Below are 13,162 nucleotides of genomic sequence, written 5' to 3' on the forward strand. Positions count from 1 at the left end.
TTTTGCTTAAAACGATGGAGCGACTAATGGATCTATATATAAGAACCAAGCTAGACAAACAAGTGTTCAGTGGAGCTCAGCACGCCTACCTCAAAGGTAGATCAGTTGAGACCGCACTACACGAAGTTGTTGGGCATATCGAAAAGAATCTAAGCTATAAGGAATATGCCTTGGCGGCCTTTCTAGATATAGAAGGGGCCTTCAACAACGTCAGGATCGAGTCAATAACGGCCGCATTGGACAAGATTGGCACACACCCGACGAGCAGAACGATAAGCGCCAATCTAGGCTCCTCCTCGTCAAGAAAGACGGTCACACGAGGTACTCCGCAAGGGGGAGTTATATCCCCTCTACTGTGGAACCTGGTCCTCAACGACCTCCTTCTTCAGCTGGGGAGGAGCGGATATAAGGTTACGGCCTATGCAGACGATCTAGTAATACTGGTAACGGGTAAATTTCTGCCCACAATCAGTGACCTTCTAGAATCTGCACTGGGCACTACCGCCAGCTGGGCACGCCAGAACGGTTTGGGGGTCAATCCTCAAAAAACAGAACTGGTGCTGTTCTCACGAAGATATAAGATACCGAGTTTCAAACTACCAGCAATCGGTGGAACGACACTCGAGCTATCGAGCGAAGCCAAGTATCTTGGTGTCATCCTTGACTCCAAACTCTCCTGGAAGAGAAACACGGAGGAAAGGAAGAAAAAGGCAATGGCAGCTTTCTACACCTGTAGGAAGACTTTTGGACGAACATGGGGCTTACAGCCGCACATCATCCATTGGATGTATACAGCGGTAATAAGACCCATCCTGACATACGGAGGCATGGTATGGTGGGAAGCGGTTAACACCAAATCCCACCTGGAGAACCTCCGTAAAGTCCAACGGACAGCATGCCTTGGGGTCACCGGATCTCTCAAATCCACCCCACAGGCAGCTCTGGACACCATGTTAGGCCTGGAACCGATAGACCTTCACCTTAAGTGCAAGGCTGAGACAAGTGCCGCTAGGCTATTAGCCGCGCAGTTCTTCAAGCCATCGCCTTATGGCCACGCCACTATACTCCGTATGGAAGATAGTGGAACGGCCAGGTGGAGTGACTACTGTGTCTCAGAGTTCTCATGGAAAAGAAACTTTAAAGGACACATACCGGATAGGGAGAAATGGAAGAGTAACACTGTCCTGGGGCAGAACGAGCTCTCCATTTTCACCGACGGGTCAAAGACGGCCGAAGGGACAGGAGCTGGAATCTTCTCCGAAGAACTAGCAACCAACATATCCCTAAGACTACCAGACTGGTGCAGTGTATTCCAGGCGGAGATATATGCAGTATGGCAAGCGGCAAAGTTGGTATACACCTTGGAGATACCTCCGAGGAACATATCAATCTGCGTCGACAGTCAAGCTGCCATCAAAGCCCTGGTATCCTGCAAGACCACAAGCAGACTCGTACGTGATACGGTGGACGCACTAAACCAGATCAGCGCGCACTCAATCACACTCACGTGGGTTCCGGGTCACACCGACATAGCGGGCAACGAGAGTGCGGACGAGTGTGCCAGAACTGGATCGGCCAAGCCAGTGGCGGACGCAGTCAGCGACATAAGGAGACCAATACGAGACATCATCTCGCAGATGATGGGCCGAGCCAGAACGAGATCGGACAGGAGGTGGAACACCACACCAAACTGTGAGATCTCTCGCTCGCTCTGGCCCCACTACGACCTTAAACGCACCAAGACTCTCCTAAGCTTCAGGAAGAGTCGGGTGCGAACACTGACGGGGAGTTATAACGGGGCACTGTGTCATCGGCCGCATGGCCACAAGGTACAGACTGCCCCACCATGACTTCTGCCGCAGCTGCAGGGACGAGGAGGAAATAGAGAGCATCCAGCACCTTCTCTGCAACTGTCCTGCACTCATGGGGAGGCGTCACCGAATACTCGGTGGCGCCTTCTACGAAGATCTGGACAGCCTGGCAAACATGCCTCTAGAGAAACTGGTGCTCTTTATAGAGGCCTCGGGATGGTTCGCGAAACCTCCCTAGGCACCGGACAATATCCCGTGACGAGTGTGGGCATCACAATGGGCAGACTTGCCTCCGAGTGACCTCGACTTCAGTCGAGCAGCCCTATAAACCTAACCTAACCTAACCTAGACATTTTTTATATGTTTCCTTCATATTAAGAGTAGGTGATGGAAACAGACGGCTTTTGGTTTTCATTGTGTAACAAAACAACCTTTAAACTTTCCTTACTTCTGTCAACCCCCACCAAATCGTTCAATTGTTCCTGTGAAAGAGCCTTGCAATATTTATATTCTTCTGATTGGTCGTTACTTGAATCCGTTGTTCTATGCGACGGCGAGGACATCTCCTTTTTTTTCCGTTTTAGTGGCCGTATTTCCTCTAAAGAAGAAGCAGGTAGCGTAAAGCCTTGACCAGGTTGTTTCGGGTTAGGGTCAGTTATTTTGAATGAACAAAAGAAATATTCAGAGCCGTGAATCGCTGGTTTTCTTCACAGCATTGGAGTAAAAGTAACTGTCCATAGTTAGGAATCGGTAAAACCAAAATTACAGGTCCCTTTTATTTCCTTCCTGAAAAATAGAAGCACTACCGCGGAAAAAAATATGAAAAAAATACCAAAATTCAAAAATTCTTAAAAAAAAAACTAAACCATAAAAAAGAAACGTGATACTATAACTTTTAAATCTATCAGAAAAAGTAATTTTGGTTCACAGCGGGAAGAAAAAGTTCAATTTTGTCGAGTAGTGTAATCTGTGCTATCTTGTTTCTCATATACGGAAAATAGACATGTCGTCTCATGCGCCAAAATGTTTCATCTATTCCCCTATGATTCCCTACGGTGATACTTCGCGATCTTGGTCGTCCCGCTCTTGTATTTCCTCCAATTTAGTCAAGCATCTCAGAATTCTATACAACTTGGCCTTACTAAAGTAGTCCATGTATTCGTCCTGAATTATTTCAAATAAATCGTCAGAAGCGTATATCGCGCAAGTCCAAGAGGTTTAACTAACTCTTTCATAAGTCTAGCCATTCCTTCTTTATCAAATGCTTGAATGGTATCGTCACTGTACGATTAGGCGTGGGTCCTATTTCAAATATGATCTGTATATTAAAGTCATTAATTGGTTTGTCAGCTATTCTGTTGTTTAAATCCATATCTGTAATGTAGTCAGTATTTTCACATGTCGCCTGTTCCGAGTCTTGCTCACTGGTGTGAACCCCTAATTCTACTCTGCTCAAGCATCTCCTTCTATACCGTTTAATAATTCGCTTCGGCATCCTTCAACGTCCTGCTTGCAAACGCTATGGGTCTATCAGCGCCCATTGCTCCTTGGGATAATACCGCTCTTATAGCAAAACTGCTTGCATCCATGGTCAATATAAATCGTTTTGTAAACTCCGGATATCTCAACAATATGTTACAATATTCAAAGGTTCTGACATATTCGTCATCTATCTCAATTGTTTGTTTTCCTTATAATCTCTTTGTTTGTGGCTTTGTAATCCTTGCAAAATATTTTATAAACTTCCTATAATAACCTGCTATTCCCAAGAAAGATTTTATATCTTTTATTTTCGGCATCGGGAATCGCTTAATTGATTCGATTTCCTTAGGGGTTGGCTTAGCCCTTCCTTCCTCAAACAGTCCGTTTTATCTGTTTGTAACTTAAATCTTGCGTCACTAAGCTTCTGGAAAACTGTGCGCATGTCCTGCATGTGGCTCTGGAGAGATGGTGAGTACACGATGATATCATTCATGTATACCAGGTATACTTTTCCAATGAGGTCTCACATCATGTTGTTCATTACCCTTTGAAAGGTCGCCGGGGCATTGGTTAACTCAAATGGCCTTCTAACGTATTCGAAATGACCGCTTTCGGTTGTAAAGACAGTCTTTGGCACGCCTTGTTCCCTCGATCTGATGGTATCCACTAGCTAGATCTAGCACCGACAAATATTTTGCATTTCCTAACTTGTCCAACACCTCTTCAACTACAGCCATTGGGTATCTGTCCTTTATTGTCTTTTCGTTTACTGTACGGTTTATTATACACAGGTCACAGGTATATACACAGGTATCATCCGTTGTTGGAATCGCATTCTTGACATTGATTAATGTCAATTTATCCCTGACCATTTTTACAGGCCCATTTTCATGCTCCTCCTTTTTTTTCAAGGCCTTTTCGCATCCGATCCTGCAGCTCACCCCGGTTTGACTCCTTGCTTCCTTCCTTTGCCTCCTTGTAGCGCTCGTCCTGCCTGCCGTCCCCTTCTTGGGTTATGCCCTATGTCCCCTCCTTACTAGGTTGTGGTTTCAGATCGCTAATGTAAGCCGTCCTTATCCGCTTATCGCTGTCGCTCTTCAGCTTGCAGAAGACGGGTGACACGAAGTGTATGGATCTGCGTACTTTGGCGCCAATTCTGCTGCAAATCTCTCAGCCGCATTGTACAAATGGTGATGTTTGGCCAACACTACCTCTCCGATCTTTGGCTTCCATGACCTTTTTCTTAGATTGTAGAATCTCGCCTGGTCCTGCGATGTCCTGCGATGAAACAGTTCTCTCAGCTTGGTCGCGTTTTCGTCCGGAGTGAGCGTGCACTGCCCAGTCCCTAATGTTTCCTCATCAAATAGAGCTTTAGGCAATCGTGGTTCTCTGCCTTGGACAATAAAGGCTGGCGAGTATCCCGTGGAGTCCGAGAGCCGGAGTTCACTGCCAACATGAGTTCTGGCCACTTCTCGTCCCAGCATCTCTGGTCCCCTTCGCAAAATTGTGCAATCATGGTTTTCACTGTCCTGTTCGTGCGTTCTGTTGGATTCTCCTGCGGCGTGTATGGTGCCGTGAACTGGTGTCTGACCCCCATCTGTTCTAAAAACTTCTTGAACATCCGGCTCGTAAGCTGGACTTCGTTGTCAGTAATTACTACCTTCGGCACTCCGAACCTGGCCACAATCCGTTCGGGAACCGCTTTCGTGAGTGTTTCCGCCGTGGCTTTCCTTGGGGGCACCAACTCGGTCCATTTCGAGAACAGGTCCACCAGCACCAGCAGCATTGAATTCCCCTGCTTGGATCTGGGCAGTGGTCCCTCGAAGTCCGTGCCAACTGTCGCCAAAGGTTACTCGGGCACCTGGGTAAGCATCTTCCCTGCTGCCTGTCGTTGGTTCGGCTTGAAACGTAGACATACCTCGCACTTCCTCAAGTCCCTGTGCATCCCGGGCCAGTAATACCGTCCCGCTACTCGCGCAATGGTTTTCCGTCCAACAGCGTGTCCCGCCTCCGGTGTGTCGTGATTTTCCTTAATGACTATTCCGCAGGTCTCTTGGGACACACATCTTCCATGCTGCGACCTCTTCGTCCCCTCTGTGGGGAATGTGCCTATACACCCTCCTCCACGTATTCTGGGAACTTCTCGGGTTCCTTTTTGATCTGGTCCTTCACTTTCGCTATCCACTCACATGGGGTCTCGGTTTCTGGACCTTCGGCTGGTTCTTCGCCTACTGGTAGACACCGCTCCATCAGCGGCTGCCGGGAGAGCGCGTCTGCCGCCACATTGAGTTGTCCTTTTCTGTGCGCTATCTCGAAATCGTACTGCTGTAGTTCCAGGGCCCACCGGGCGACTCTCCCCGAGTAGTTCCTCTCAGCACTATTGAGCGTTCCACTGGCGTACGAGATGACTCTCTCGCCTCTCTCGGTTTCCTGGGTAAGAATAGCGCCCAGCCCATAATCACTGGCATCCGTCTGTAGGGGCACTCAGGAGCTACACTAGTGTGGCGAAATCGGTCGCAAGCCTCCGATACCAGGAGGCCACCCCCAGATACTGCCGTAGCTCTTTGACATTGGCTGGGAGCTGGCTACCTCGAGTTCGGTATTCACCTCGTGACGCGTTTCTTTGAGTCGTGCTCGCAGCCGACTCCCCACAACTGCTACGCCAATTCGCAGTTGTTACGCCAATTCGCAGCTAATGAAACTGCTAGTGGCCCGGTATCCACCGGGGCCTTTCTGCGATCACCACAACAGAGGATAGCTGCACTTCCTCCTCGGCAAGTCCGCCGACTAGGTTGTTGGGGCCACCTCTTGCGACCCTGGCACGGCCATCCGCGGCTTGGGTCGCGGGGCGTTTCCCGCCCGTCTGCAGTATTGCCGCACCGCCAGTCAGTGGGCGACCTGTGCATGCTTCCTCCCAATGGGCATCACTCCCACAACGCCGACATGCCTGTGCGGGGTTGTTCACGAACCCCCCTTCCACGTTGGTGTCTACTGGGTCTTCTGCCGTTGGCTTTCGGTCCGCGGATTTGGTGGTGTTGGTTTCTGGTTCATCCTTGCATCTGCGACATACCTCCGGTCCAGCCGTGTTCGTGAACGGACTATTGGCCTTCGACCGACTCGTAGGATCCTCTCGCTGGAATTCCACCCGATCCCTCTCCAGTGCTTCAAACTCATCCGTCAGGGTCATCAGTGTTTCCAGATCCTAGAATCTATGTGGTCGGATGAACATACTCAGACCCGGTATGCTGTTCTCTCTGATTAGTTCCAATTCCTCCTCCGGGGGGCACCTCAATGGCCGGACGAGCGTCTGCGTCTCCACCATGTAGTCCTTGAAGGCTTCTCCCCATTTCTGCTTCCGTGTTCTCACCTCCTGGAGCATTTTTTCGAAATATGCCCTCGGTAGGAAGAAAGCCCGGAAGCTGCGCCACGTCCACATATCCAGTTCCAGCCTATACATGCTCGGCGTATTTCGGACAGCGTGCCTTCCAGCTGAAGTCCAAAGGCTAGGCCACATTGAACCAGATCCTCCTTCCTCATCGCGTGGATCCCTTGTCGTCTCCCCATTCCTTCCTTTTGAACTCGGCACTGCCTTCCCTAAATCGATCTTACTTTGTCCCAGGCCCCACGTTGGGCGCCAATTGTAACAAAGAAGGCGTAGTAATGAACCGAGAGAACGGCTGCTGCCGTGCGTAAGCATGTACAATGGCTGTTTACAGTAGGCAGTGCAAATATAGAACAATAATGATGGTTTATTTATTTATTTGTAAACAACGCCAACAAAATACTTATATATGACCAACTGCCCAACATTCTTGTCTTCTCCAAACATGACCTGATATTTTATACTCATATTATCCAAGCCACCTCATTTCAGCTGAGGCCCCACTGTGCGTTGTAGTTGTGGAACTGAAACATGGAACCACAAAGGGTGCATCTACCCTTAGGCAGGCAAATTGAATCCAATCCTTCTAAGCAAAATCGACGTTACCCAATAAAAGAGCAAAATCTGAGCCGCAATGGTCCCTCGATCATAAAGAGAAGAGAGATGCACGAGGCGACATCTGCACTTATACGACAGCATCGGCACAGAAAAGAGCAAGGGCTGGAGTAACTACTCTTTCAATGAATTCCCATGCTTATTAATTGTGTTGATTTTCTTAAAATTTAATTCTTTGCTCATATTTTGAGTAATTCTAGATCATTAGCCATTTTTAAAGCACTTATGTTTTTACTTAATATTTTGTGCTAGCTGTTGAATATAATGTTATATTTATTTATGAAGTCATATGGATACATTCAATATACGGCATATATGTATAAAGAAATAATGGTATATATAATTGTTTGCATTCAATCCACTGCATAATTTAGCACACACATATTTTAAGATCTATAAACATAAATATTTTAAATTTAAACTGCCAAAAATATTTTTGGTCATAATTACAGTTTTAAAATAAGTTAAACACTAATATGTACTTAGAACTGAGCGCTGTATTGCAACGGAAGTTGCGATGGCTGTGTTAGTCTTAAACTGATTCAATCGAGGTTTAGCTGATCATCTCGCGATATTTCAGCTTATGCTTGGTCAACATATCCGTAACTGTGACGAGCTTCTTGATTGAGAGTATGTTCGATAGCTCCTGCAGTTCTGGCAAATATGATACACAGATGTGATGCAATGTAGCTAGCTCGCGTCCTGTAAGTGTGCATATATAAATAAATAGGATATAAGGTGTGTTCAATTAAGTATACCGGTGTCTTGTGCATTATGATTTAAACTCTGTTCGACAAACACTCCCAACGGTGCATTCGTTTCAGAACCGAGAGATAGCTGATCCAAGAATACAATCATACGCTCCTTATTTTTTAGTATAAACGGATTTACAACCTCCATGTATTGTTCCTTAAAAAATAAATAGATTGAAGGACAAATTTTAATATTAATATTAATTAACAATTTTAAAAACAGTTCCATTTATAACCATGCTCAGTAATACGATTTTTGGTTCTTCAATAGGTAAAAAAAAATATATATATACATATACATACATACATATACATACATACATATACATATATATACATATATATTTTTTTTAGAAGTACAGTTTAGAGCATAGCTCGCAAAAAACGGTCAACACTTTCAGGGTGTCTGAAAAAACCTCTCATTTACGGACACATTGCGAATTGAGACAGAAAAGACACGATAAGATCTGTCTTTGCTCATTTCGCTCTTCGTGCAAGCAAAGACCCGATTTTGCAATTCTGTTTTGTTGCTGTTTTTCACTGAGCAACGACGCCACGAGCGAACGAAAAAGTGTCTTTTGATATTTGAACATCACTGGTCTGCAATATTGGGTAGATAATGGACGGGGGCATTTTTCCTATTAGAGTTAACTATTTTTGCAATATCTGTGATTTTCGTCCCCATTTCATGAATTCGTTGTCCATGATCAGAAAAATTATTTCCAAAATGCATTTCAAAAAAACAATTTTAAATAATGGAAAACTTATGCAAAAACAAAACAGCGTACTCAAAATTTAAATTCAGTTTTTGCACTTTCTTATTTTAAAAACCATGATGAACATATAATTCTTTGTTTTCCATTTAATTTTCTCATTGTGCATAAACATTGTTCTCGCACATTCTTACGCCAACAGCGGCTGTTCTATCTTCTGTCTATTCCATCTTTTTCGCTCCTGCACTTTTATTTTGCTCTATCTAACGTTCGCTCACAGCTTATCAGCAGCCCCGAGCTGCTATAACGCTCTCTTTCTATCGTTCGCTTCTGATGTTCTGCACAGGCAATTCGGCCCATCGGCCGAAAACTCTAAAAAATCATAAGCTCAAAAATGTATATACTGACTGAGTACGGGTATAAGTAGAATCGGGTTCCCAGAATCGACTCACACGTTTCTTCTCGTTTTTTTTTCTGTTTAATCCTTACACCTGGATTTTGTACTTTTAATTAGAAAAGTTTAAAAATAAGCCAAGCCAAACAATTTTGGATCACTTAAAAATTCCCCAATATTGCCTAATGTCCTTTTTATTTATCCCATGACAAAACAAAAACTGAATTAATTATTTTTAATATCATATTTTTTGAATTCTTTATGTTCCTTTTACATAAATAACAAGTTTTAAAAATTTTTGGTTTTAAATACATCTTATTTATTTTATTATTTTTTTTTTTTGAGGAAAAAAATATATATTGAAACCAAGGAAAAGCTTGATATTATAATATATATATATATACGAGTATATATATACATATACATACATACATATTATATATTATGGGATCTTTTTTGTCCATCCATTTCAACTGTAAAAAAGTGGTTTATTGCTTTTCGTTGTGCCCGTACAAGCACAAACGAAACCGCACATCCTAGACGGCCAGTTATGGTCATATAACCGAAGAATTAAAAAAAAATTCACGATATGGTATTGCCCGATCTGAGATTGAAATTGCAAGATGTTCTGGAAGCCATAGGCAACCACATGGCTGAGTGGTTTCAATTTTGAATGATCACTTGGGTATAAAAAAGCTGTCCGCAAAATGGGTGCTGCGTTTGCTCACAATCGATCATATATCAACTTTCGTTGAAAAAATGTTGTATGTTATTTTTTCTTGATAAAGAAAATAATTATTTAAAATATTTCAAGTTTCTAAAATTTGTTAATCACCAAACCACCATATAATAAAATTAGTAAGAAGAGGGGCGTTCATAGCTCTTACATAGCAGCGCGTATAGAAAAATGTATGTGAACATAAAATCTCAATACAGATTTAAAATTTTGATTGGAAACTTAATAAATATTAAAAATACACAGTTTCATGTGTTTTTGGACACTTCCCGTTAGAAAAGGCGTGAGGACGTAACGTAACAGTCCGCGATTTTTAACATAAGTAAATGTAAAATTATAAACATAATAAACTTATTAAAAGAATTCAGTCAATATTAAGTGAAGAATTGATTAAAAATTCATATTCCATATTAAATTAACCAGTTTTTTTTATGTATGGGTGACGCGTACTGAAGGGTACTAATTCGCAATGACGTTATAAATAGTTTTTGGTTTTTAACAGAAATAAATGGAAATGAAGAATGGTGAGTTGTTTATTATTGCACCAACCGCAACATTTTAAAATCTTTTAAACATACCTTACCACCAAATTCAATCAGATTAGCAAGGTTTTGCAAACACTTTGCGACCATTATGAGAGAACGAGTTGCTGCGGTTTGCGGTGTTTCACTAACGAGGCCAAACTGACGCGGATTCAGCAATGCAGGGCAAAGTAGGCGAAGAAAAATAAATCCAGAGACGACACGCGTGCGCACCAGTCGCTCAGAGGGCCACTTGGCCATCACAGCCTTCTGCAGACAGTTGCAGATATAGCGCACATTGCGAGGACATGCGTCTGGCGATGTGAATATCGATTGAGTAACAAGATCAAGGATTTGCAAGAGAAATTCAGCATTTGTACAGGCGTCATCATTAATGTCCATCTTTGTCGGATTAAGCTCTGCTGACTGCTTACTCTCCAGAATTTTCTGTACCGTTTCGCTTACTGCGGATTGCAGAAACCCACTACATTCTGTCCTCATGTATATGTCCATCAACGTGGTGGCCAGAGAGGCACCACGAAAAAGTGTTGTCGTCTCGTTCTCACGTGCCACCTCTGCCTGACATAACGTGCGGATCAGCTCTGTTTCACGCTTCTCGTGCCGAAACACTCGCAGCAGGGATGTGGCCAACGGGACTCGATCGTTGTGACATAGTTCAGCTAGCGCCTTCACTGCATATAACTCTGGCTCAATAAGCAATTGCTGCAGTGGACTGTACTCCTCGCAAGGCATTATAAGATCATCAAGATATCGCATGCGGAGCCGTAATGAGCCCCACTCACCCATGGGCGTCATGCCAGTGAGCTGATACCAGCCTTCTGTCTCTTGGCCGTTCTTGAGGGCAGACAGGTCGATAGTCATCTCCGCCACTTCTGAATCCTTTCCACGCTTGCCGCGTGACACCAACGTTATTGTTAGGGAAACTACATCTGGAGGCACATCGCTGAAAATGTATAGAAAGTGTATAAAAATGTCTGATAATGTAATTTAATTTTTCATAATTTATATATCAATTTGATAAAGGGACGAAAATCATTATCAGCAGTGCTTCCTGTGTTCGCAAGTTTTCGCAATTACAATTTTGGACAAATTCGTATGAATTGATGTGTGCGTGCTCCATTTTTCGCCACTTTTTGCTATCAATAGTGTTTTAGTCCCAAATTGTGTTGCGATATTTCACTTGGTTAAAAACGCAGATTTCTTTTGAATATTGGAATATTTTAGACGAATATGACATTGTTTTAGCATTCACATTATATGAAACCAAGCGAAACATTCTTGAATTAAGGAACAGACGACATCTGGAACCCATCTCAAAATAAATTCTAATTATATAAACATAAACTTAAAACATCAGAATATATGTTTATGTATTTTCGCTACATACATGTGCTATATGCACTTAATATTGAATATCGCAAACTCATTAACAGCACGGTTTTTAAATGGTACAAACCCTACGATTTGCAAAAACCGGAGCACGCACTTTTGCGATTTTACAGTCAATTCGCAACATGTATTAAGTAATATTTTTCCAATCACATAACTTAAGATTTTTTTATGTTTAAAGGATATTTTTTAGGTGATAATCATGAATTTTAGTTATATTATTTATACTTATCGATAACACTACTCGACAAAACTGAACCTTTTGTTCCGCTTCGAACCAAACCAATTTTTTCTCATAGATTGAGAGCTTTACAATTTTCTTTAAATAATTATATTTTTTTTTCTATGGCAGAAGTTTTTTTTTAAGAATTTTTGAAAACTGGTATTTATTTAAAGCTTTTTTAGAGCTAGCGCCTAATTTTTTTTACAAAACTTGAGTATCTTACATTTGCTTGTAATGAACTGTGCCATTCTGAAAATCTAAGAAATGCAGTTATAAATAAGACCCAAACACTTTGTGATTTCAGCTTACCGTTTGGTACTAAGCTTTCAAAAGCAAAAATGCTTATTTTTGTGCGGTATTTTTTTTTCTTCAAATTTTTACTTTTGAAACAATTTTCTTGTGTATAGGTGAATTAATTCGGCATCGTTTAAGATATTGCTCTTTAAAATTTACGGAGAGACGGCGGATCTAAAATTGGTTGGCCAGTCTTCCGAAATTTTTCGACTTTTCTCGAATTTTTCGTAAAAAATACAGCACAAAAATCATAATTTTTCAGTTCACTACAACCAAATGTAAGATAAGTGTACATGCCTGTTAATCTGCGAAATAAACATAATAATTTATTTATTTTGTGCGTCGGTTAGTCGGGTGTTTGTTGGTTTTTGCTTTTCATAAGTACGCTCAAACTACATTGAGACCGTTATTTTGTCTTATCTGTTCTCTCTCTCTCTCTCTCTCTCTCCACTCTTTTTCTCACGAAACCTTCTGTGCAGCAGCGCTCTCTTTAATTAGCTGTTGGTGCAAATTTTCTCCTTATCTCTCAGTCTTTACCGATTTCGCTTTGAGCACTTTCTTGGCACCTTGGTCTGATAGCTATTTGTTTTAAATGTTGTATTATTATACAAGCTGTACCCTGTCACGTTTCGCTGTGGAACATTCCCGTTGCATGGTTAATTTCAGGCTTAAGTTTAATCTTGAGTGCATAGGTATATAATATTATTATTATTATTTTTTTTTATTCTGAGTTGATATAGAGACTATTTGGTTTACCGACACGGGAATACGTGAAATAAAGTTGTCCATGTGAAAAGCAATAATTGTATAAATCTAAAATCTTCATCTT

At 42.4% G+C, this 13,162-nt stretch overlaps 1 protein-coding gene across 4 annotated transcripts in view; it reads right to left on the reverse strand.

The window, feature by feature from the left end:
- Positions 1–7,470: 7,470 nt before the first annotated feature.
- The window catches only part of LOC111075961 (ras GTPase-activating protein 1), a 39,629-nt gene continuing 33,937 nt past the window's right edge, over positions 7,471–13,162 (reverse strand). The window contains exons 8-10 of one of the 4 annotated variants that reach the window (XM_022369501.2): positions 10,464–11,370; positions 8,049–8,199; positions 7,471–7,992 (exon numbers count right to left, since the gene is read on the reverse strand). In XM_022369501.2, the coding sequence (XP_022225193.1) occupies positions 7,844–7,992; positions 8,049–8,199; positions 10,464–11,370 (1,207 nt within the window). In that variant the 3' untranslated portion in view covers positions 7,471–7,843. Of the gene's footprint in view, positions 7,993–8,048; positions 8,200–10,463; positions 11,371–13,162 lie in introns of those variants that run through there. The other 3 variants (XM_022369502.2, XM_022369503.2, XM_022369504.2) reach the window with 3 other exon arrangements.

Source organism: Drosophila obscura, unplaced genomic scaffold (genome assembly GCF_018151105.1).
Source record: "Drosophila obscura isolate BZ-5 IFL unplaced genomic scaffold, ASM1815110v1 contig_58, whole genome shotgun sequence".
NCBI lineage: Eukaryota > Metazoa > Arthropoda > Insecta > Diptera > Drosophilidae > Drosophila > Drosophila obscura.